Source organism: Carlito syrichta, unplaced genomic scaffold (genome assembly GCF_000164805.1).
Source record: "Carlito syrichta isolate Samal-C Ts95f unplaced genomic scaffold, Tarsius_syrichta-2.0.1 Scaffold101933, whole genome shotgun sequence".
Taxonomy (NCBI): Eukaryota; Metazoa; Chordata; class Mammalia; order Primates; family Tarsiidae; genus Carlito; species Carlito syrichta.
Genome location: NW_007046029.1, coordinates 613,942 through 635,674, shown reverse-complemented (window position 1 = coordinate 635,674; position 21,733 = coordinate 613,942). Strand labels below are relative to the sequence as shown.

Sequence of the window (21,733 nt, the reverse complement as noted above, 5' to 3'; positions counted from 1 at the left end):
CTTCAAAAGATAAAATAGATCATTTCAGCCTCAGTGTCATACAATTTAGCATCCTGGAAGGCAAATCTGCCTGAGAAGTAAATCCTAGGACTCACTAGCCATGTGTTCTGGGACAAGTTATTCATCCTCTCTGAGCTCTCAATCTCAATTTCTTCTTTCTAGAAAACAAGGGGAAACATCAACTTGTAGGGTAACCAGGAAAATTAAGTATTATAAAAAACCTAGCACTCTGTCATGTATGTAGTCGGTGTGATTTTAGCTGCCTTTCACCATGTTCATTGCCTATATGTATGAGACATAGCTTCCAGAATGATTTAGGAAATATTAAAATGTTCTCTGGACATATATGGCTATGTTGACACATATGTGGGTGAGTTTAGTGACAGTCCTTCTTGAAGAAAGAAGGGTGCCACGGGAGCTCTGCAGTCCTGCCAGTTTCACAACAGAGTAGCATGTAACTAGTGCCTTCCCCCAGCAACGTCTGAGTGAAGATTTCTAGTCCCGATCTACCCACTTCAACCCTCTACCCACCTCCTAGGCTAGCACTTTCCCTGTGCTAGCCACCAACTGGAGACCTTTCTTTCCCTATGCCTCTTCCAGTGGGAGAGTCTGACAGCTCCCTGAGAACACAGGCCACACCTCACTCATTCAACATACTCCACTCCCTCCTCACCCTTGGACTTGGCTTGGCATGTGCTAAGAGTCTGGTAAACGGTTACCATAGCTCTAGGTGTTACTGTACTGTGGAAATAGGAGTGCAGCAAGACACGGAGAGCATGAACACCTCTGCAAGCAAAAGGATGAGGGACATCACAGCAAGCACACGTTCCATTTGGCACCTTCAATAAGTTATACCAGAGAAGACTCAGTGGGACCACACTTGCCATTTCAAGGTGTAGTCCCCCTTCCTTCTCGATGCAGCTTAGACTTTCACTGTGGTCAACACAAACTCCAGAGCCTCTGCCCCTCCTGGCCTAGGTTTCCTAAAATACGCCCTCGTCCAGGGCTTTTAGCTCTAACATGGCACCCCGCCAAGCCTAAGAGCCCATGCACCGAAGTGGCAGTTAATAATTATGTAGAATGGAACTAAAGCTGAAATATATACCAAAAAGTAAACAAATGCCTAAAGTCAGTCCAGTTCACACAATAATAGCAGCTGCCATCTATTGGGTGATCACCATGTGCCAGGTACCGTGCTATGTGCTTATTATTCTAATGCAATCTTCACTACAATGGTTCCCTTGGGGTACAGTTATTATCCCTAATTCAGAGAGGAAACTAAGGTACAGACCTTGCTCAAAGTTAGGCTATGTTCTGTGCGTGTGTGCACACACACACACCCTCCTTTTTTTCTGGGGAACATTTAGACCCCAGTATTCCTATAAAGAACTCCCAATTTGTTAGTTCCAATTATCGTAAAAACACAAATAACCACACAAAGCCCAGGCAATGTTTCTCCACAGATATTCCATTATGTTATAAACTTGAAATAATAACATTTTGATTCATTGCATTTACAAAATGCCTTTCATCCAAGAAACAAACGTCATTCCTTAATACAGCGTCATCAATCTTGCCAACACCAGAGGTAGATCGATGGGAAGTTTAATCACCCTAATTTTACAGAATGAGAAAGTCAGGTTGTTTAGGAAGGCCTTGCCTTGGCAGTAGGACTTGAATTCAGTAATTATGGCCTAGGACACCATGTGGATTAGTAAGCTCAGTGTAATAAACAGTCATTCACCTACGGCAAAAAAACTACTCATGCTTTGAGAGTAACAGAGGAAAAAGGTGATTTCATTCATTATGCTAATATCTGGCTACCAACTTAGTCTAGTTTAAAAAAAATGTGTATCCTGGCAACTTCTTTGTGACTCAGTTTACTCAATAATTCACTTATCTGTATGTCACAGTGACCATTTATCTGTAGGTCACTGTGACATACAGTGCTTCTAAAAATTACGTTTACAAATATTTTAAAATGTAAACATGATACAACTGCAACCTGAGCGGGACTGAAGAGGGACCTGCAACCTGGCACCTGAAGAGGGACTGAGGCATTCTGAGGTGAGTAGCAGGGAGAGAGTACTAGAAATGATGCCAGGTCACAAAAGACAACCACGCCGGGAGAACTTACTCCGGAGGCAAGACTGAAGGGGGATTTCTGTGTGTGTGGCCACTCGTTCCAGCATGATGCACCATCACCTGGAGTGCCAAGTGCCAGGCCAGGGGCTGGGACCTCGACAAGGAAGACATCACAGTCTCTGCCCGCAAGAGCACAAACTCTACTGGGGGACAGTGGTGACCCTGGCACAAGGTGTCCACCACTACGGGAAGGGGTCATGAGCATTCACAGACGGGGTTCCTGGGAGGCAGGTCCTATCAGGACAGTTTTCTGAAGACAATGGAGTCCTCAAAGATGACCAAGGCTGACCAAATCAAAGGAGGAGGCAGGGAGGACAAGGAGAAAAGAAGTCAGGAGAACATGCAGGCCCTGCAGCAGGGGAGTGTGTCTCCACAGGGAACCACGTGCTCCCTGGCAAAGTTGGCATGATAGGGGTGTATGTAGTGGCTGGCTGGCAAGCTGGCAAAGATAGAGCACCCACAGTGGGGACCACATGTCTCCCAAAGGTAGGAAGAGCAGTGAGGCCCTCAGTAGGGAGTGAGGACCCTGAGCCGGGCATCAGCAGATCTTGCCCATGGCAGGAGGGGCTGAAATGGGCAAGACCAGGAGGAGCCCTCAGCAGCTGATGACCCAAGAGCCTGGGTCACCCACACAGCAAAGGGTGCAGATACAGACAGACATGGGCTACTCAGAGGTGGAACCACAGGGGAGGACCTGATGATGTGGAGGAGGAAGAAGAGGAGGACCACAGGAAACTCAGGGTCAACAGAGCAGGTGCGGGAGGCTCTGCTGGACAGGCAGCCTCGCCGTGTGCTGGAGGGAGGATAGCTTGAGGAGCATCAGCTGGAAGGGGGTACATGTCCTGAGGGCTGTCCCCCATCCTCACGTGTAGGGCCGATAGATACAAGGCCCAGCTCAGGGAAAAGGACTTTGGGAGATGTGGCCAGGTAACACCGGGGGCTGCCTCAGCTGGAACAGACCTCTTCCCATGGGGACACAAAGAAGAGACTGGACAACCACTTGGCAGGGAGTGGGGCTAGAGGTAGGAGGAGGGCGGGGAGGTAGGTGCCCCTACAGGGAGGGTCGCCTGCAGTTCCCCAGTGCGGAGAGGACAATGCACCTGCAACAGGGCCCATCTTTGTGCTGACTCTGTTCACCCTTTTTTCTGTGTCACTCCCAGGGCACTCCTTTCCTCCCTCTGTGCCCCTGCCCCAGCCCAGGATCCTGTGCTCTATCCATACAGCAGGTACCCTATACGCTGAGCTGCTGCCCCACCCCCAAGCCTCGACCGATGCTTGTGCCTCTGTCTCAAATGCCCTCCTCTGCCTCTTGGAACAACCAGGCCCTTCTCATGCTTCCAGTCTAGATGGAAACACCACTCTCCCCAGGCACACTCCCTGCATGCCCAGGCCAAGCCTGCCCACGTGCCTCCCCACATTCTCCTCACAGCCACCTGTTCTCGACATGATGCTGATGGCAAGTACAGTTACTTTAGACTTGGTCTCTGTCTGTAACCCACTGAGTGGTGAGTTCAGAGGGTGAGGACCATGCTGTACTCCTAGAGCCTGGGACCGTACCTTATGACAGGGGACTCTCAGTAAGTGCTTGCTGTCAGTTACAACCCAGGGCACAGAATGTAGCCAACATGGGTGGCACGTTAAAATCACCCATGGAGCCGGGCTCGATAGCTCAGCCTGTAATCCCGTGCCTTTGGGAAGCTGAGGTGAGTGGATTGCCTGAGCCTGCAGGTTTGAGACCTGCCTGGGCAGCGAGACCTCATCTCTACAATAAATCAAAAAATTAGCCAGGTGTGGTAGCGCGCGCCTGTAATTCCAGCAACTCGGAAGGCTGAGGCGGAAGGATCGCCGGAGCCCAGTAGGTCAAGGCTGCGGTGGCCGGGAGCAGCCACTGCACTCCAGTCTGGGTGACAGAGTGAGACCCCAACTCAAAAAAAAAAAAAAAAAAAAAATCACCCATGGGACCTTTTCAAATGAGTCCTCCCACAACAGGAACTGAGCAAGCTGTCACTGTCATCCAGGAAGCTGTCATATCCCTGAAGGAGCTTGCCACAGATGAAAGGCTGATGCTAGACAGATGATCTCTGAACTTCTGTCCAACCTGTGGATTTATAATACTCTGCGAACACACATGATAACTTTTGAATAGCCAAGTTAATTCACTCCTGTTGTTAAAAACCAAATCTGGGAGAACTGAAAAGTTCTCCTGTGTCTGTCTTGCCATCTTTCCAGTCCCATCTTGCTTTGAAGAAATCTGGCCTAAAACACCAGGGAACACCCACGTTCTTCTTCAAGGTCCACCATCAGTCTGGATGGGTAACATCTGTTTTGGAAATCCAGATAGCCATGAAAGATCCTGTGCCTTAGAGCTGACCATGGCGAGGAACCCTCTATCCCCAGGTCTCTGCAGGGCTCACATCCTGACAAGCACAGAAGCCGCAATACGCCAGGGGGCCCAGCCCTTGCTGGGAACTAAAACGCCTGCCTCTGGTGACCACAAGGCAGGTGAGTGGCTGGGCTAACTGCATTTTAGGGCAAAATAAACTGTTTAAGAAGGAAATACACTTTCAGAGAGGCATGTTCATAGCATGACCGTCAGTGGAGTAGACTCACTGACACCATAACTGAGTCAGCTGACACCGTAACTAAGACATCGGGGAAGTGACCTTGGGGAGGAGGGAGGGCAGAGAGAGGCAGGAGGAGGCACTAGTGATCTATAGTGAAGCCCACGGCCAAAGACACCAGACTGAGTTCAGCAAAGGAAAAGGCTCTGAAAGCAAAGAGAAGCCTGAGCTACAAGGGCAGGACAAGTCCCAGGCGAAGCCCCAAATCCAGAAGCACCTGACACGGGAGGTGGGGCTCTTTATTGCTGAGGTGAGTGATACACACATGGAACGATGACCTTCACAGCCACCTCAAGAGCAGTGACACAACGTTCACCGACTGAATAACTGAATGTAGAACCAAAATTCATGGAATTCTATCAGCTGAAGCAGGTTGTCCCTTCCACTAGGAGACTTAACAGTGTGGAAGTTCTCAGGTCTGTAAAGATGAACACTTCAATAAGGCTCAGATCTTGAGGATCCATGCTAGTGTAGGGCAACATGGCATGAATTAATGCGAATTCTTTTCCTGCTGGAAAGAATTTCCTCAATCTCCTCAATTTCCTCAATCTCCTGAACAACCAAAGAGATGAGCAAGCATCACTGTCATAGTGTTAGCATCACCATCTAATGCATGTCTGCCTCCTTCTGGTGAAGATTCCAGTGGATGACGACTCTTCCATATGAATGAGCAGGAAGGAAGCCGAGCTCGATGTGCCAGAGACAGGCAACCACGCGGGCTGGAAAGAGATGCCACGGAGACCACACAGCAGCGCTCCACGACCAAGACAGACAGCTGCACATGTCTAACTTCCTCCTTCCAGATGAGACCCTTGCTCTCTGGTCGCATGCCGCTGAGGTCATCTAGCTGGTCACATTTCTTTCTAGCCACATACACAGTTTGTGGTTTCATAGGAAAGCAATATCACCCGCAAGGTCCTCCCCCCCAGCTCAATCCTGCCAAGGTGCACCCCACATACTCATCTCACCTATTGCTTGGGAGTGAATCTGAGATGGCTGGGCTGCCATGCTGGGAGGGTCCGGCCCGGGTATTCACCTACAAGTGAAGAAGAACTTGATCAGTCTTGTGTTCTGAGGACACAGTTCTAATTAACCTATAATTTGCCACAAATTTCTCATTTCACTATGAAGGTTAATTAGCTTGTTGCTCGACAGACCCAAGGTTGGAGTCTATTCAGTATATAGGTTACAGAACCGCATAACCCGTGTATTACATAATACTCTATTTCTGTCATTATTCAAATACTTAAACACTTCTGAAAAGGAGAAATAAACGGGGGAAATTCCATTCCCTGTCTAGAACACATATAAAAACAATACGGTCAAAAGTAGACTAAGGCTGGGTGTGGTGGCTCACCCTTGTAATCCCAGCATTTAGGGAAGCCAAGGCGAGAGATTACCTGAGCCCACGGGTTCAAGACCAGTCTGCGCAATATGGCGAGACCTCATCTCTGCAATAAACTAAAAAAAAAGAAAAGAAAAGAAATAGCTGGGTATGGTAGTGCATACCTTGTAGTTCCAGCTATTTGAGAGGCTTAGGTAGAAGGATCGCCTGAGCCCAGCAGGTGGAGGCTGTGATGAGCTGTGATCACGCCACTGCACTCCAGTCTGGGCAAAGAGTGAGACTATAACTCAAAAAACAAAACGAAATGAAATGAAATAAAATAATAAGTTGAAAAGTAGACTAAGAATATCCCCAGGGGTCAGCAGTAAATCTCAAGGTATCATGTCCTTCCAGTTCCACAATCAAGCAGGACACTGAAAGTAGAATGCTTCTTACTCACTAAAAAATGAGGGTCAGGTAATTAACTATAAAATATTTGAGCCTAGTACAAAAGCCAACTTTCCTTTCAGATGCGAAGCCCTAGATAGAAATCCAGAATTCATAATACAGACAACAATGAAAAGACATTAACTAGATATGTTTCTAGCATAAATATGTCAAAAGAAGAGGGGAGTATTCTACATGTAATATGCTTATGTGCTTAATTAATCACTGAAGTAGAGTCTGTATTCTCATTAAAATAAATCTTTGCGGAGCCCAGTACCCAGGATCATCCTGAAGAAACTGACCAACAAATCAATTCCAAATAATTAAAATTACAGCATCAAAACCCTAGAATCCAAATATACACACAGACTGAACAAATACTACAGCTGAATCCCCCTCCACTTCCCATTTTAAAAAAAAAAGATCGCTTGTCAGAGCTTGAGAAAGTGCAGTTTTATTTGACATTTCAATAAGTGGAACAAGGCATTACAAATCCATCTAACTTTACTGAAACAATTATTGAAATTCGTACCTTCAGGCCATGTATGTTCCGTTCCCCAGGAGGCTTGCAGGCTGAAACAGTAATTGACTAAATTGTAGAACACATCAGGGCCATTTACAAATTTGCTCAAAATGAATCGTTTAAAAAGAAATGAGGGTGACACCAAAATTAGCAGAGAGAAATGATTGAAAAGTGGCTCCCAAGACCCCGAGTGGGAATTAGGAGCCAGGGTTTCACTTGCAGGAGTGAGCATTTATAAATGCAAAGAGCTTCTGACACCACCTCATATAAATTCCAATTTCTGCTTAAAACATAAAAATCAAGTTAGCTGAGCTAAAGTGATTAGATTCCTTTCATAATTCAGATTTCTGCAATCTGTTCCCACTCTATTTATTGCATAGCTGTTCTCACTTACACTACTTTGAAAATGGCTAAGGTTTTCTGGGGAGATGGGTGGAGAAGGCTCTTTTAATGCCAAAAACATTGCTGAGGATTCTGAGATGGGGTAGTCAAGTCTGAATACTAGCTTGCACAGCCATAAGCAGTCACTTTGACTAAAATACAGATACATAACTAATGTTATCACATTGCTTGCAAATCTTGACATCTGTTAATATTGAGTTCTAAAGTTAAAGCAGTGCCAGGAAAAATAATATTAATTTCCTAACATGTCTCAAGTTACAGGTTAGTACTTTCCTAATTCAGCAAATGCTTCTTTATCAAATGCTAAAAACACAAAAGCCTCCTGCCCATGCTGGACTGCTTTCATTTGAAAACTAGAGAGCCCTACAAATTGGATGTAAAGGGGCCATCAATTTTGATGGATTGTTTGGGGAAGGATGGATTCGATTTTTTTTTTCTCCTCTCACAGATGTACGTGTATTTTTCCTCTGTTTCTGACAACAAGATATAGAGCTGTTTAATAAGATGTGGCTAATAATTACAAAACACATCAGCTGCTTTAATTTTGTATATTTCAAATAAATTCAAATGTACTATGTTGTTTTCCTAGAAAATATATCTAAACCTTAATAAAAGATTTTTACTCTTCTTTCTTAAATACATTAAAATTACAACTCCAAATCTTCTTTCCTTAAAATGGAAATTAACTTTTTGAACAAAACAATAGTTATACACATTCGATGCCTGGTCCTTGCAGGACCATCAGCACTTCCTAAGAAGCACTTCAAGATATTTTCACAGAAGTAACCAGTGTGTTCATAACTTCATTTAAAGAGCATGGCTCATAAAAGAAGCAGGAACAGGTGTCACCTCTATCTCTGACACTAACATCTGCCTCACTCCCCAACCGGATTCTCAATCCTTTAGGACTGGAAGTCTCAACAATATTCAGAAAGCCCAGTAACCTCAGATTTCCTCAAGTTATGGAAGTTACTATAAGGCTAGTAAATTTTCACACTACACTCAATGTAGCTTTTAACAGAAAGGACTTAGCCAGGAGCTGGGAGCTATTATCCAAGGCAATGGTGCTACTTGGAATGAGGAGCATCATATTACTAGAAAAGCATTCTCCTATGCTTCCTACTTGTTCAGTCTAAAGATCCTTTCAACAGGGCCTGACAGCAGAATCCAAGGTCTAAGGGTCTCTAAGAAGCTAAGCAGACCCACTAATACACCCACTATGTCTAACTTAACTGCATAGTTTGTATAACCTCACTTACCTACATGTGATAAGGTATACATTCAATGCAGATAGTTAACGAGAAGCAAAAGACTACAAAGAGTTATACTAAAGCCAGGGATAGAAAGATGGAGTCTCCTACGTTCTGAAATGTTTAAATTTGGCCTCAAAAGATGACATTTAATAATTTACTGCAGACTAGCAGGTTCTGTGCTGGACCATGGGCGGCATTAACATCTTATATATTTCCTTCTTTTACATATCCTCTCCCCCACAGTATACCTTTCTCCCTACCTCTCCCAAGCCCACTGAACACCTTGCATGTTCTACTGATATTTTAATGTATATGCCCTACTACTTTAAGCAAATTATAATTGAAATAACATTCTTACTCAAAGGGTGTATGAATCACTTGTAAGCTGTATGAATCTGAAATTACATAACTTCTCGAACCTATATTCCCATTTCTAAAATGGAAACAAAAATGCCCAGTAGGCAGAACTGTTGGGAGATTAGAAATGATGCCACATAAAGCTAGTTAGTGCCTGAGTAGAGCAAACGTCTAGAAATGTTTGTGATTACCGTGAAAAGGGATAGTGAGAACGAAGGGGAACGCTCATGGAAGGAAAGAAAAACAGACCTTGGAAAGATTTTGGGTGATGAGAAGTGTTTTTTTGAGAAGAAGAATGAAGACCCACAACATTGAAAGTGTAATTCTCCAGGGTACTCAATTAGAGCTTGTTACAATGTCAGGAGGGAAGAAATGAACAGAAACTTCCAGCTTGTAAAAAACTATTTATTGTGAAATTTTGAAACTTGCCCAAATTCTCTAGTCATTGCAAACATTCAGAGATAATCTGCATCCCTGTTGCCAGTCAAATACATGGACATGGCAACATTTCTTTTCTTTTTTTTTGCTTTGGTGTTTCATCCTCAAGTATAACAGAACTGGACTAATCAGAATGCTTGTTTTAGACAATCACTGGCCCTAAATAGCCCAATTTTACTTTCTTACATAGCACTCTATAAGGTATTAATAGCGTAATAAGCACTCGTAATCCGGTCACCCACATGCACGCCAGATGAGGAGGACTGCCCTTGAACCCAGATCTTCTTGTGGGTTGGCCACACCAGCAGCCTTTGGAGACTTTATCAGTACAAGTAAGAGCTACTGGTTAATTGAACCATTCAAACTTCAGAGAGTTACAGGTAATGAAAGTCTAGAATGTTTAATTGGAAAACTCATACCATGATTATTTGTACAGTATCAGTTAACGAAGGTAAGTTTAACTTTTAATTATTTCAATTAAGTTATTTCTAGAAGGGTTACTTAGAGAATTTCCTTATCTATTCCATTAGTTAGAAAACATGGATTCCAAGTGGGGCAATGTATAATGGGCAAAAGACTTAATGGTTTATATAATTAAACTGATCTTTTTCACCATTATTCAAATTTTGAGGGAACGTGTGTGCATGGCTGAACAATCTAATCTGCAAGGCCAGTGCTGCCAAACCAAAAAGGGGAAGAGCCTTCTGACCAGGTGGCTCACCAAGACTCTCCCTCATCAGCTCCTATTTTTAAAGGCAATCAAATTTCCATTTATGAGAATTTTCTGAGGAAAAAACACGCACTAAGCATTCTACCAAAATGACTCTGCTAACACCCTCCATAAGTCTCGCCTCTGAGCCAGCTGATGGCTTTCTCCCCAAGAGCACTCTGGCCACCACCAGGAACCACAATCCATACACATCCAGAGTGAAAGGCATTCATTGGCTGTGGTTTAGAAACCACGTGGATCCCCAAAGAGTTCTTTAAGCTAATGTAAGTATGTACTTCAAAAACCAAAAACAATCTCGTTAGTTTAATTTACTCTAGTAAATTAGATATTTTATCTGCCATAACTATATTATAGCCTGCAATCCCCACGATAATGAATACTTCTTTTGTTTTTTCAAATTAAGAGCTAAACATCATGCTATGTGCATTTAAACCTTTGGAAAACATAACTGTTGATGAAATAGTGCACTGAAATAATCATTGTTGATTAGAATTTGCCCAACATTACCTCTTGGAAATATCTGCAGAGGCTCTATTATCTGTCCATTTACTTGCTGTTCCATTACTGTGGAATAATACTGCAAAGAGATTATAGAAAGAGATTACTCAGTAATGTATGAATACTGGAGCAGACACTTATGGGCTGTTTAATTCATATGCTTTTGTAAACTGCGGGTATGTACACATCAGTCTTGAGAATAGTTTTCCCTATCTACACCCGAAATGACAACAGTGAATATTCAGGATTGAAAGTCCAGTATAACATTAGCCTCCACACAAGCTGTTTACCTTTAAAAGTGTTGACCGAGATTTTATATTAGTATCTGATTTAAGAAATATTTTGAGGGCAACCCCTTCGGGTCCCCTCCCACTGTGGAAGCTTCTCAATAAATCCTGCTTTCTAAAAAAAAAAAAAAAAAAAGAAAAATTTTGAATGATGTGCATTTAAAATGACACGTAAGGCATATTAGTGGAAATTTCTCAAACTGCCTCTTGCTCTTTTTCCCTGGATTTTGCAAAGCAAACTGCAGCTTCACATTTGGCTTTGACCTACATGCCAGTTAATCAAACGATGTTCACATTTGTGTATAAAATGCACAGTTGATGAGACTCTAAATGACAGAGAACGTGGATCTGGCAAACAAGAGATGGCCCATCCAAAAACGCCAGGATTACTATGATGAAAAGGATGCCTCATTTGAAGCAAATACACCGTTTACACTTTAGCCTTATAAACACTGAGATACAGGTCAAATTTCACTGTAAAACTCTGGGCACAAGAAATAAAGTTCTAAGTGAATGCGTCCTACTCCTTCATAAGCACAAATTGCTGTGCGGGCTAAATGGTGGTCTGGTCCCACCTGCCTTCACGCTCACCGGGGAGCTCACGTCCACCTGACTTGCAACAGCTCTGTCACCTCTCACAGTGCTTGATAAATAACAAAGGGATGTTCCTGGTGGAAAAATTGCAGTGATTCTGTGTCTTATGGGGCTTCAGAGAGCAGGACTCCCCTTTCATCCTTGCCATTTCTCTATTAACAACGCATGCATATGATCCAAGTATCATTTTCAGGAAACTCCTTTGTTACCATTATTTCTAAAAGTTTCTTTTTAGAAAACATCACACACATCTTTCTACTCCTTTCATTAAAATTCTTACCAGGTCAAGTTGTTTTCCCCCTTAGAAATAAAGGGGAGGTAAAAATTCCACATCATCTTGGAAAGCACCAGTCAACGAGTCTGAGGCCCTTAGCCCTAATGAAGTGGCAATGGATTGTTGATAGCTGAGGCCGATGTAAGTGTACCCTGCTCTCCAAAGGCTTCAAACTGTAAAGGAGAGTGATCCTGTCCTCCTGTGAACCTACAAACTTACACACATACACATAAGTATGTGCAACACACTCTGAATACACACCCAGGCGAATGTATTTCAGGAAATTCTGTTCCTGAAAACCACAGAAATACAGCACTCGCCATTACTCAAACAGTGATGACAAGTAAATGAAATATCAATCATGTAGGCTGTCAACCTTTTGGGACAGCAATAACTGTTAACAAGTAGTCTGGAAAAATTGTCCGAAAATGACTTGTCCTCAGCACACAAGTATTTGAGGTTTCCATGGAAAATTAAGATGCCAGTGGCTATTTGGAACATTGCTCAGGTATTCTTTTTAATGGGAAATTTGCCGGTTATTGATCCACAGCATGTACCCCTTGCTTCTGGAAGGCTGCAAGCGACTTTCCAATCAGTGGCTGTCAAAAAAATTACTTCCTCTTTGAGCTGATACAAGACAACAGCAGTGGTGGTGTTCTCCTCTAGTTAATGCTTTTCTTTAATTAACTGCTATGTACAATAGGCTAGTAATTTCAGTTACTACTTCACCATAGTTCAAGAAATCAAGACAAATAAAATATCCTTATGCTTTATCTAACAAATTAATTATAGAGAGTCTGAAGCTGGTGCTTGGGGTCAAATTCCAAAACAAATAACCTCAAATGTAAAGGGTCAGAACAGGTACAATGCATTTTTTTCTACTATAAAACCTTGCATGCATGAAATTGACCTGTTTTCCAGCTTTATTTATTTGCCTCATAAGATAAATAAATAAAAAGTTACCCTTTTATTTTAGGTCTGTGCCAAATCAACTGGTAAACTATACATACTTTTATAATCATTGTGAGAATTAAGCAACCTGTAAACACCTCTCTGAGCAATGACTGACACACTCATGGTGATGATACTCAGTACACCACTTCAGTTCCTCTAAAGCAAGAGGCTAAGGTCTGTGTTTTGTCTTTTACATTTCTTCCAACTCCAAGTCTGTTTCATCCTGCTGAAATACAGGGTGTGTTTGCGTTAGTATTGACAGAAAATCCTGCACTCCACGTAGCAAAGTCCTTCATCCCCAAGGAAATGCCGTGGAGGTGGTCATCGACCCGTGATGTGGGTCCGTTCTCACACTGCCTGGAGGAGCTGGCTGGGGAGGGCCAGACGGCCACTAAGGAGGCGCCAGGCCCAGCTCAGGCCTTGACCAGGAGATCCCCATGGGACAGCTATACAGCACAGGGTCTCCTGGCACAGAGCAGTCCTGACAGGCCACCAGACCATGCTGTCCAGTGAGACAACCAAAACCTGTGGAGGTATCGAGGCTCAAGCCCGGGAGTCTCCTCACAGCTGCTCCCCACACTTGCCTCAGTGAGGAGATGCTCCTCATGCCTCACTCACCGGCTCATAAATGAAGACGGGTGCGCAGGGGACAGCTGGGGAGAACAGATAAGGCGATGGTGAGCAAACTGCAAGCAGGCTGCCAGGAGTGGGCCTTCCCCAGCGTCTCCTCCAAAGGCGCTTTCTCTAAAGGGATTATTTCCAGTCCTGCCCAAATGGTGAAAAAGACAGCAGTGATGGCCGGGACAAGACTTCTGCTAGCCAAAAACAAAAGGAAAAAGCAAACATGCAAAGCCAAACCCGAAAGCCTGTACACCAGGATACTCTATATGGCTTGGACAGAGGGTAACACAGTGACACCACAACACAGTGAGGCCACGATGTGAAGTTACCTAATGACCCCTTTATCTTCACCTCCACACGCCTGTTCTGGCTTTTATCACGCCTGACACGAAGCTCTGCATATTGTAGGTGTCCTTCAAATACATACCGATTACATGGGGCTGAATTCTGATTCTGCCATGCATTAATTTGAGTAGCCTTCAGGAAGTCATTTAACCTTACTGAATGTTACTTTCCCCCAAATGAGAGTAAAAATATCTACCCTGAGTATTGCATAGGGTTACTGTGAAGCTCAACAATTAAAACTGCAGCAGCAGAACCAGAGAAGGCGCTTTGTAAAATGAATCATGATCAGTTGAGAAATTTAAAAGTGACCCTCCCAACATGGAAACAATAGTCAACGTGGCACTTCCTGTCTCAGTAGAAGTGTACCAGTCCTTAAAAGAATTCAAATACTGCGCTCAATCTGAACATGTCAGCAGCAGCTACACAAAGTGCCTTCTGATGCGAACCCTTGCATAATCCTTTACATGCAGGTAATCAATAAGCCAGCTGAGTGAGAGATTCATCAGTTTTGCGATGGCTAATGGAATCTCAGTACCAGACTCAGATTTGTTTCTGAGTCCCTCCGAAACGTTCTTCAAAATCCTTAAACAACTGTAATAAGGATGTGGCCAAGTTCAGCACAGTTATCCAAAAATCTAATTAATCTGAAACAGAGGGCAGACTCAACAAGGGCATGACAAATTCAATGTGTGGCTTTGTGGTTTGCAAGTTGATCAAACAGGCTTCCTACTTGTTATAAATCTAATTCTAATTCTAACAGCACAACTCAATCAATAATTACATTTTTTTCTTTGTGGAAATCTGCCATAGAAAAAACTTGAAATCTAAAACAGTACAGTTTAATTCTGCAAGGCACAAATTCTCTATTAAGAGAGAAAGAAGAGACAGACAGAAAGAGAAGCAACCATCACTTTGGTGACAGCCATCACCCATGCTTGGTGGGCTCAGGCCTACATACTAACACCTGTTCATCTGACTCTCACAACTCTGCCCTGCTCTATTTTTTTTTTTTTAAAAGATGTGAGGTACAATTCAGGATTAGGTATACAAGTGGACATCATACAGGTAAAGTCTGGTCCTTCCTTTGGACCCCACTTTGTCTGGTTTGAGATCAGGTACCCTTATTGATGTTGTGTTCCCCTCGACCCTCACCCAGGCAGTTTCCCACTACTGCCAATCCCTTTCTTATAGTAGTATGGTAAATGTTCAAGGTCCACTTATGAGAGAAAACATGTGGTACCCTGTTCTTTGTTTCTGTGATAGATTACTGAGTATTGTTGACTCTAAATCCATCCAAGTTGCTGCAAAATCCATATATTAGTCCTTCTTTATGGCTGTGCAATATTCCATTGTGAATATGTACCACTTTTTTTTATCCAGTCCAGTTTCGATGGGTAGCACAGTTGATTCCATGTTTTTGCTATTGTGAATAGTGCTGCAATAAATATGCATGTACTGCTGTAATTATTCTATGTACTCTAGCAACAGAAGAAGACAGTATATCAAGAAACTCCCTTTTATGCAGTCCCTACACTCAGAGCATAAAACGCATGTCTATGGTGTGAAGCTCAAAGGGGGGCCATCCCTCATATGTCTCATACCCCCAACCATGGGACTAGGTAGTCCGGACTTTCGGGTGGACGCTGAGCTGGAAGGGGCTCTGGTTTCTTCTCCAGCCAAGGGCAAGGTTGTGTTACCCAGCTCAGAGGCTGGGGCAGCCTTCCCGAGACATTCATGACGGGTGACCTCTGGCCCTTGCACTGGCCACCTCCGTCTGAACCCTCCCTAATTGCCCCTCTGGGTTGCCTAGGCAGTCCTCCCCACCTCCTTCAAGTGCTAGAACTACTGTTGTCCCACCTCCACCTTCTCATTTTATGCATCCTTGAGTCACCTCAGCCATTTCAAAGCTTTCCATCACCAGAGGAGTCATGGGACCAGTTAGGAGTCAAGGAATAACAAATATGTCTATAGCTGGATTTCTCTCCTAAGGTTCGAAACATGCCCACAGGTGTCAGAGCCTCATCAACTCAACAGGCCCCATACTGAATCCCTACAGCCCCCGCCCTAATCCTCGGACCTGTCCACTGTCTCAGGAAATACGCACAACCCCGCTTCCCAACCAGAGTAACCCAGGCCACCACTCGTCCCTTCTCCCACATTCCATCCCTGTTGTTCCACTCTGCCAACTTCTCACCAGCCCCACGGTCCCTGTCATACTTCTGTGCTTTGGGTGTTCTCACCACACCATCCTGGGAAGTGGCCCTGGGAGGTGTGGGTATTATGACCTGCCACTTGTCTGCTCCCTGGAGCTCAAGGCTTCCAGGATCCAGCCCCTTTCCCAGCCTCCTCTCACACCTCTCTCCAACCTGTCTGGAATCACGGCCACTCCTCTGGAACTCCCTGGGCAGTCTCTGACCTTTGAGCTCTCTGCCCCAGCTACTGTCCAGTCCCCTGGTCCTGACTCACCCCACCTGGACACGTCCCTCATTAGGAAGCCTTCTGGGTTCCCAGGCCAGATAGGGCGCTCCTTTATGCTTACAGGCACCTACTGCTTCAGCGTGCTATGGCATCGCCTCTGCCTGGGGATGTAGGGCTGTCCTATCCTCCCAAGAGGATTCTGGTTCCTTTTGGTTAATCTCCTGGCTGGCCCAAGAGGCCCCTCATTCATCACTCACTCCATCACCTACCACAGCACCCAACTGGAAAACTGCTAAGCTTACCAAGCTCCAGTTGAAGGAGAAGAGGGGTAAGTAAGGAGGTCTCTAAGCTATGGTTCATACAAAGAAGATTGCCCGCAAACTGACTGGTGGTGAAGCACCTAGGATGCAACTGGCTACAACAGCCACTAGCTAGAGTGTGCCCTCTACTGGAGGGGTAAAGAACTCTCATCATGACAGGCCTGGTGCTGGGGCACTCTGTGAAATTAGACATGATCAGAAGTCCACTGAACTTCTGATGTGCAGAAGCATCTGGTGTGAAAAATTGCTAAGGACTTAAAAACAGATCTGCGCTTCCAGAGCGCAGCTATTGGTGCTTTGCAAGAGGCAAGTGAACCTATCTAGTTGGCCTTTTTGAAGATACTAGCCTGTGTGCTGTCCATGCCAAAGCTGTAACAATTATGCTAAAAAACAACCAGCTAGTGTCATATATGTGGAGAACGTACTTAAATCTGATGGGAAACATTTTATTCTCACAACAAAAAAAAATCTCTTCTTCCTGTTATTGATAGTTCTGAACATTAGATTTTTTTTCCTCCCACCACGGAGTCAGAAGATACCTAAGTTATACGATTGCAAGTGGAAATTGGTGCCAGAAATCAGGTACTGGCATTTTTCCCATTTTCATTTGTGTGTGAGTTTTTAATACAAAAGCGGGGATATAAAACATGAATGCGAGTCAAAATATTTCAGTGAACAAGTTTCAGTGGTTCAACTTTGTAACAGTTATAAATAAACCTGCTAAATTTTTCTGGACATTGCCAGCATTTGTATTTTTTTTAAACAAGTAAATTTCTTATTGATGACAAAAAAAAAGTGGCATATGAACAAGGGGGCCATCCAGAGGGAGGGGCTGCAGACCCCAGTTCTCCACCTCCAGGTACATGACTTTAAGAAGGCATGCGCCTGGGTGAGCCTCAGTCTCCTCAAACACAAAATGAAGACAGATCTGCCTTGCTCGTCTTGTCAAGGTGTTAGGAAGATCAAAATTAAAGGAGCTGGTGTATGGGAAACCTTATAAAATACTAAAAAACAACACTGAAACCAGGCACAGTGCTACGACCCTCCCACTTTCAAGCAAGAGGACCCAGAAGATGCACGTCCACCCCACAGAGGAGACAACACCACAGATATCTGGACCAAGGACAGAAGCAGAACATAAGTACTCCCTTTCCCTCTATTACTATGATCCTAGAAACACCACAACGAAAGGGCATTAGAGGAACACTATCCGTTTCTCCTTTCTGGATCTCAGCACGGGCAGGAAGCATGACTAGTCTACTTTCTTCTCATCAGCCTGGGATCTCTATGGGCTTTAGAAGCCCCTTGACGCTCCTGGTATGTGAAATGCTGCAACATGTGAATTTGGGGGGAAAAGAATAAACTTCTCTTAAATTTCCAAAAAGGACCATGCCTCCAAAAACCTAAGAGATCACCGGTGTGAGGGGTCTCGCCCATGACAGGTGTTCCACAGACGCTTCCAGGAAGGAGGCAAGGAGGACCAGCGCAGACACAGTGGCTGCTCTCAGGTCACACCTTCCAGCGTACTCGGCAGGTCTCACAGGCTCTGTAGCTCTTCCGTATGCATGTGACGCATGGTCTCCTGAATCCCTCTGTGGATGCTTCGAAGGGACAGCATAATTGGTGCCACATTTCACTTATAAGAACACTTAGGCTGGCTTTTTCCTACTAACAATAAAAATTTCAAATTCCTGTTTTGTCAATACTGCAAGTACACCCCATTATATGTAGCTCGGTCAGTAATTACAGCAATAATCAATAAACTAACCAACTATCTGAAGTCCATAGTTAATTTATTAGTTTTCCCAGTGAAGGACCCAACCATCTTAGCTGTGTTGAACGGCTACAAATTCAATTACAACAGCACTCAGATGTCCCAGTTACACCTTCTTTCAATTATTTATTACACTTTATATTAAGAGGCTTTTCTTCTGCAATGCTGACCGCCCACAAAGCACACAACTGACCCTGTGCTCAAAAATAACATAGGAAGCCAGTCTGTTCTGAATACCAAATTAATAGCTGCATTTCTACCTGGTTCCAGGTCCCTGACTTCTGAATAACTCACGGTCACAGGAGGCTATGGGAACACAAGTTCTTCCTGAAGGAATTCAGTGAGGGCCCACATAAGGCCACGGATTGATCAGATGATGCGAAAGAAAATCACAACGCAAAGGTCAACAGGTCACAACACTGAGGCCTGCTTATAGGCGCATGCTATTGGACAGATGTAGTTATTAATGATTTGAAAGTAAAAATGACAGCAAGTTGGCCAAGGTGAATGATACTACCACTTGGATGAAACCATGATGGACTTTGGGGAGCTCCAGATGGTTCTAATGGAAATCTGGGCAGCCAACAGCAGACACAACTCAACTTGGCCTGGTTGCAGGTACCGTGTTGGCAGAAGAAGCCAAGATGTGTATCCAGCGACACATCCACAACATGCAGGGCCCTCTCAGTTGCATTTCCAAGGCATTACCACGGTCAGCTTAGGTGGAGCCTGACCTCTCACCCAAACTTTCACCTGAGCTCTAGGCTGTAGCAATTCTGCTTCCCACTAAAGCAGGAGAGTTTAAGTGGTAGCTTCAGGAAAGCTGTCACTTAAATAAAGCAGAACCATCAGGTCACAAGCCAGCAAGCCAAATGGATATTCCATTGTAAATAGGTGACATGCACCCTCCACGGGGATGGGCTGGGCTGGGCTGGGTTGGGAGCAGAGTCACGTAACGACAAAACGCAGTGGGCCAAGGCTCCCGTCCCAGCAGTCCCAGAGTGCCCTGGTACCACTGAGGGTCGGGTCTACCCAGTATCATCTTTTCCTTTGCTTTCAATAAAACCCCCAGTTCTGATGCAAATCTGAGTGTGCTTCTGCCCTCACTACCCAAATGTGCCCCAAAATGTACCACGGCGGGGGCTGGGTGAGGGTTGGCCACACTTTTATCACTGGTTCAAGAGAGTTCCAACATCCCACGGAACGCAAAGAAGAGGGTTAAGATGGTCTGCCTGTGAAGAAAAGTTTTATTCTCTGACTAGGATGAGAAAACACAACAAAATGAGAACTTGACTTACAGCTACACAGGTCATTGTTTGAGTACACAAACCAACCCATTTCCAAAACACCTTCGGCTTCCCTTTCTCTTCTTATCACTTCTCCACCTTGCCTGAAGAACAGACTGTACCATCAGCTGTTTGGAAACACTGCACTGAATGAGGGGACTAAGTTTTCACTGGAGGTTGAGTTGATGCTGCTACCTGCAAAGTCAGTTCAAAGCAGGAACCATTTAGTAGGGGACATATTTGAAAGTACCATCTGGAAAATGAGCTTCTAACCTCTTTGCTCTTTAAAGGAAACTTCCTAATAACAAAGGTCCTAAGGCTATTAAACATTCAACCCCTAAAATGCAGCCTTGTGGGTAAGGACAAAAATTTTTTAAACTTCAGATGCCCAGAGAGTATTTTTTATATTCCTGTCCAAACTCAGGAACCCAGACATTCCAGTAAAAGCATGACTTTTACCAATAAGAGAAAAGTAGTATTTGCAAAGCTTCTTTAGCAAGGCCTCAACAGACACAGAAGCAAAACCCTTATTTAGACAACCAGGAGTGAAGAGACTGGGGTCTTGTCCAGGCCTTCCTCTTAACTAATTAGCCACGTGATCTCCAACTGATCTCTGAAGCTTATCTCACAGGATAGCAACAGTAAAATGAAGTGCTGGACAAGACCACAAAGGCGCCCTTCCAAGTCCCCTTGAGTCCTGGCATGTTTTCAGAGCAACCTCCAAGCTATGCACACTAAGATAAAGCCAATTACATTCCAAAACATTGCACCCCACAGGCCAAAGGGCATTTTCCTCCCAGTATACAGCATCCGACAATTCCTCTGTGGTCAAGGGTAGGCAAGGGAATATGTGCACGCCCCTGACATACAAGGCCTCTGCCACATAGAGAGGTGTCACAGTGAGTCATCCCAAACCCCTCAACGTGGAGAAGATGGCATAAAGAGAGAAGGGCAAAATATTGACATGTCCTCGTTCATATGTGCTCCACTCACACCAGCCTCTGGCATCAAGAGAATCAGCTGTCAAATCCTTACCACACACAGGATTTAGGAGAAACAAATACAAATCCTTTTCAAGGTAAAACATACTGGCTGAGTTTCTTACTAAAATGGTCATCCAAAAGAAGAGGTTAATAAGTAAAATGACCATCCCAGCAATGGCTGCAGCAGCACTCCCACACAACAGTAGAAAAAGAGACGGAAGCAGCTCACCATCTTCAATCTTTCTAGAAAACGAGGGGGGAAACAAGAACACAACAACAAACTTAAGCTACATTGAGGGAATATTTAATTAGCAATGATCAGGTATTTAGTTTTCAGAATCTGGAGGTTGTGCATATTTTTTTTACTAATAAAACATTTCAAATTCTAATTAAAAAAATACTTTATGGAGGAATTAAAAAGATACAATAGTGTCAGAGGAAAAGCCATGATCCCAGAAGTGGAATATTCTAACAACATAACTTACAAGAAACTACGCTATAAAAACAGATTGTTGATTAACACAAACTCATAACAAAACGCAGAGAGCTATCGCAATGGTGCTGTAATAACACTCGGCTGCTGAATTCTTTCAATACATTAAATATCTCCTTGGAGACCAAATTACTTTACATTTTCTTAAAAGACAATTTATTATAGCTTTGTTTTCTTCTCATTATCTCTTAAAAATATATCTAATGAAGAAAAGAATACAACTTCTAAATAACTTACATAAAATGGCACTAACATGTGACAACAGACTGGCTTAATATGTTGGTTATTATTTAACAACACAAAAACCTAGCATCATGACAAATCCTCACCATAACACAATATTCCCTGTGTCACATGGATCAAAACCCACTGTATGCCATGATTATAGCACTCATAAAATTAACGGTCTCAGGCTGCTTGTGATCTAAATAATTGATAAGTTTTCAATTAAAAAGGCAACATTTTCAGGTCTAATACGAAAATCTATTTAAATTACTGATAAAAACTTACACTTGTATTGGCTCAAAGCCAGAAAATGCTTGCATCTAAGGAGGAAAAAAGTAATTCAGCAAGTTTCAACTCAGAGGTTGCAAATGTGTTCTTATTGTTATACAGAGACAGGCTTTTTATTCACTTGACCTCTGTA

The 21,733-nt window shown here is 43.8% G+C and overlaps 1 protein-coding gene across 2 annotated transcripts in view; it reads right to left on the bottom strand.

The window, feature by feature from the left end:
* MAP2K5 (mitogen-activated protein kinase kinase 5) overlaps window positions 1–21,733 on the bottom strand; it is a 237,197-nt gene that overhangs the window by 192,418 nt on the left and 23,046 nt on the right. For both annotated transcript variants that reach the window (XM_008064694.1, XM_021715641.1), the window contains exons 4-6: window positions 10,748–10,817; window positions 7,070–7,110; window positions 5,735–5,802 (exon numbers count right to left, since the gene is read on the bottom strand). In XM_008064694.1, the coding sequence (XP_008062885.1) occupies window positions 5,735–5,802; window positions 7,070–7,110; window positions 10,748–10,817 (179 nt within the window). The remainder of the gene's footprint in view (window positions 1–5,734; window positions 5,803–7,069; window positions 7,111–10,747; window positions 10,818–21,733) is intronic.